Source organism: Corapipo altera, unplaced genomic scaffold, assembly GCF_003945725.1.
Source record: "Corapipo altera isolate COAL_440 unplaced genomic scaffold, ASM394572v1 162, whole genome shotgun sequence".
Lineage (NCBI taxonomy): Eukaryota > Metazoa > Chordata > Aves > Passeriformes > Pipridae > Corapipo > Corapipo altera.
Genome location: NW_020885091.1, coordinates 123863 through 128254, shown reverse-complemented (window position 1 = coordinate 128254; position 4392 = coordinate 123863). Strand labels below are relative to the sequence as shown.

General features: G+C 53.3%; 1 protein-coding gene across 5 annotated transcripts in view; it reads left to right on the top strand.

Annotated features, from left to right (window-relative positions):
- Positions 1–394: 394 nt before the first annotated feature.
- The window catches only part of NF2 (neurofibromin 2), a 49142-nt gene continuing 45144 nt past the window's right edge, over positions 395–4392 (top strand). For 4 of the 5 annotated variants that reach the window (XM_027669570.1, XM_027669569.1, XM_027669572.1 and 1 more), the window contains exon 1: positions 440–553. In XM_027669570.1, coding sequence (XP_027525371.1) covers positions 440–553 — 114 coding nt within the window. Of the gene's footprint in view, positions 554–4392 lie in introns of all 5 variants that reach the window. The other variant, XM_027669567.1, reaches the window with a different exon arrangement.

Below are 4392 nucleotides of genomic sequence, written 5' to 3'. Positions count from 1 at the left end.
TCCCCATGTCCCCATGTCCCCATGTCCCCCCATGTCCCCGTGTCCCCATGTCCAGTGTCCCCATGTCCCCCCGTGTCCCCCCATGTCCCCATGTCCCCGTGTCCCCCCATGTCCCCGTGTTCCCCCGGCGCCCCCGGGTCCCAGCGCCCGCCCCCCTTACTCCACACCGCCCGCCGCCAGGGGGCGACACCTCCCCGCCCATTCCTTCCCTCACCCCGCGCTCTGAGGCGGCCCCGCCTCGCCCCGCCCCTTCCCTTGACCGACGTCCTCTCCACCCAATCACAAGCGCTGTCACTCCCGCCCCTGGAGTTTAGCGGTTTCCATTGGACGCGCCGCGCGGCGGGGGCGGTCCCGCAGAGCAGGGCGGCCAATGGCGCGGCGGGGGGGGCGGGGCGCGGCCGCCATGGCGCCGGGGCCGCGCTGACCGGCCCGAGCCGCCATGGCCGGGGCCATCGCCTCCCGCATGAGCTTCAGCTCCCTCAAGCGCAAACAGCCCAAGACCTTCACCGTGCGCATCGCCACCATGGACGCGGAGATGGAGTTCAGCTGCGAGGTGAGGGCCGCGGCGGGGAGCGGGGCGGGCCCTGAGAGGGGACGGGCCCCCCCGAGCCCCCTCAGCCCTGAGGGCGCCCGGACCCCCCGGGGGGTCCCGGGGCCTGTCCCGGCCCGGCCTCGGTTTGGTTGTAATTTCGTTATAATTCGGAGTTATCTTGGAGTAACTCGGCGTGATTTGGGTTATAATTGAACTTTATTGTGGTTGTAATTCGGGTTTATTTTGGCTGTGATTTGGGTTTATCCCCGGCTGTGGTTCAGCTTTATTTTGGCTTTAGTTCAGGTTTAGTTTGGATGTAATTCGGGTTTATTTTGGTTATAATTTGGCTTGATCCTGATTATAATTCAGCTTCATTCTGGGTATAATTCGGCATGGTTCTGTTTGTAATTCAGCATGGTTCTGGTTATAATTCTCTTTATACTTTGGTTATAATTCACGTTTATCTTAGTTATAGTTTGGTTTATGCTTTTGCTATAATTCGCTATAATTCGGGTTTGTCTTGGTTATAATTCAGTGTTATTCTGGGTGTAATTCACCTTTATTTTGATGGTAATTCACCTTTATTTTCATCATAATTCAGCTTTATTTTGGTCATAATTAATCTTTATGTTGGTCATAATTTGGCTTCTCTCTGGGTATAATTCATCTTTATCCTACTTATAATTCAGGTTTATTTTGGGTTTAATCCATCTTTATTTTGGTTATAATTCAAGTTTAGTTTGGGTGTAATTCAGCTTTATTTTAGTTATAATTCAGTGTTATTCTGGGTGTAATTCAGATTTATTTTGGTCATAATTTGGCTTTACCCTGGTTATACTTTGGCTTCGTTCTGGTTAAGATTTGACCTGTATTTTGGTTATAATTCAACTTTATTCTGGTTATCGTTCAGCTTTATTTGGGTTATAATTCGGATTTATTCTGGGTGTAAGTCACCTTTATTTTGGTCATAATTTGGTTTTATCCTGATTATAATTCGGCTTCATTCTGAGTATAATTTGGTTTATACTTTGGTTATAATTTGGCTTTATCCTGGTTATAACCCAGCTTTATTTTTATTATAACTCAGGTTTAATTTGGGTGTAATTCAATTTAATTCAAGTTACAATTCAGCCTTATTCTGGTTTCAATTCAGCTTTATTTAGGTTTTAATTTGGCTCTATTCTGGCTATAATTCATCTTAATTCCAGGTGTAATTGAGCTTTATCTTGGATATAACCCAGCCTTACTCTGCTTTAATTCGGCTTTTTCCTGGCAATAATTGAGCTTTGTTCTGATTATAATCCAGCTTCATTTTGGTTCTAATCCAGCCTCATCCTGCCATCCCAGCCCAAGCCACCACGAGGTGACCAGGGCTCGAGGGATCCCAGGCTTCAATCCACAGGGATCCAACTCCAGGCACTCCACGAATACACGAGGGTGGAATTTTGGTGCTTTCCCAAGGATTGGGGGTGCTCTGAGGGGGGATCAGGTCTGGTTTTTCTCTGATAATTCCCCTTTTTTGGGCCCTTGGAACTTGTAAAACGTTCTCCCCTTCCGCTTGCTGCCAGACCCTGGGATCTGCTCTGCTTTTCCATCTGATCCAGAGGGGTTGGACACACAAACATCTCTCTCCACTTCAACTTCTTCATTGAATAGTTTATATTTCGTTAGTCTGACCCAAATCCTGGTGGAATCCCAGCTCCCCTCAGCCAAGGAGTGTTTGTCATCACCAGTTTCCTTGCTCTGGAAATCTCTTGTCAGCCCTGAAGAACTTCCTGCCTTTCCCAGGGATCAAGGATTTACTGTGGGCAGCAGTGAGAGCTTCCCGCTTCCAGCAGAGTTGGAGCACTTGGCTCTGCTCTTGCCTGGTTTTTCCAAGGCTGCCAACAATAACTGATGATGGAAAGTGAATAATTCTTTATTTCAGTGTCGGTTCCCGTTGGGATCAGGGCTTTGTGCAGAGGTGAGGCAGCGATCCCGTGGGATTTGGCTGGGGAACTTGTGCATCTTCAGCTGACTCTTTGGGGAGGTTCCTGCCAAAATAACTTGTTGCTGCAGGTGGACGTCTCCAGCTGGAAGGAGCTCGGGAGCTGTGAGTGTGGTCCTGCCGAGGGCTCCTGGATCGTGTGGGAGCTGGCACGGGAGGGATGCAGCGGGAATTCAGGCCTCAGCCTTCAGTGCAGAGCACTCGAGCAGAAAGGAGGGAAATATTCATAGAATCCTGGAATGCTCTGGGTGGGAAGGGACCTTAAAGCTCATCCAGTGCCACCCCCTGCCATGGGCAGGGACACCTTCCACCAGCCCAGGTTGCCCCAAGCCCTGTCCAGCCTGGCCTTGGACACTCCCAGGGATCCAGGGGCAGCCACAGCTTCTCTGGGCAACCTGGGCCAGGGCCTCACCACCCTCACAGCCAGGAATTCCTTCCCAATCTCCCATCTCTCCCTGCCCTCTGGCAGTGGGAAGCCATTCCCTGTGTCCTGTCCCTCCATCCCTTGTCCCCAGTCCCTCTCCAGCTCTCCTGGAGCCCCTTTAGGCCCTGCAAGGGGCTCTCAGCTCTCCCTGGAGCCTTCTCTTGTCCAGGGGAACCCCCCCAGCTCTCCCAGCCTGGCTCCAGAGCAGAGGGGCTCCAGCCCTGGCAGCATCTCTGTTGCCTCTTCTGGACTTGCTCCAAGCTGGAGGTGTGAGCTTTATCCAAGCTTTATCCAAGCAGTGCAGCTCCCTGGCTGGATCTCTGGCCCCATCTTTGTCTCGTGGTTGTGCAGCTCTGGGGAAAACCCCTTATTTTGCTGACTCTGCAGAAACACCCTGAGCCTGACACGGGACAGGTGGATCAGACACACCCCGAGTCCCTGGGACTGGGAACGTGGCCCAGGGAAGGGCTTGGCTTGGTCCACACCCACAGTGGGACCTGGAGCCAGGAGTGGAGCTTGTGCCCTCCTGAAAGTCAGCGAGGAGGGAGAGTTGATGGTGTGGGGAGCACTGTGCTCCTCCCTGAAGGAGTCCAGCCCTTATCCCAAGGTTTGTTGGGAGAGGAGTGAGCAGCTCTGTTTGCCCGGGTATCTGTGTGTCTGAGGTGTCTTTGGCCGGGAAGGAGAGCTGCTGGGAGAGGGGAACCTGCCTCACAAACACTTCAGAGGATCACTGGGAGGACGTGCAGTGGGAATCTTGTAGTTTGGGGGCTTTTGGGGTGTGTTTTTGTGGCCTGTGAGTGGCACTTTGTGCTTCCAGGGATGGAGAGCTGCTGGCTTGTTGGACAGTTGGTGGGTATCCTGCTCCTGGGGCACATCCCTCGGGTTGGGTTTGTTGTGTCCCTGTTGTGCTGAACCTGCTCCCTGCCCCGGGCTTCCAACCCCATGGAAAACCGCAGCCGAGCAGGCGGAGGGAGGAGTGCAGGAATGTTTTCCTGCCTAATCCACTGTGGCTTCACCCCAGGCTGCCCATCCAAATGGCCTCTCCAGGGAGCTTTGCTTGAGGCTCAGGAGCTGTGGGGTGGCTGTTGGGAGCGGGATGGAGCAGTGGGAAGTTGCTGCTCCATGTGCTGGGGCTGCTGGTCCCCAGGAGGAAGAGGCTGATTTCTGTCATCCTGCTGTGCTGCCTTGCCGTGCCCCTGGGCCCATCCACTTCCAGAAGTCCGGGAAATGGACTCCCTCCCTCCCCCCCAAATATCCACTGCTCTTCTCCGTGTGCTCCCAGCCTTGCTCTGAGCGTTGCTGTGTTGCTTTTGCCCCTCTTTTCCTTCTTTTCCAGAAGCTGGATTCCCATCAGCGAGGCTGGGGCCAGCAAGGTCAGTGCCAGCCCTCGAGGAGAGCAGGCTGGGACATCCAAATCCCTAACTCTGGGACATCCAAATCCCTAACTGT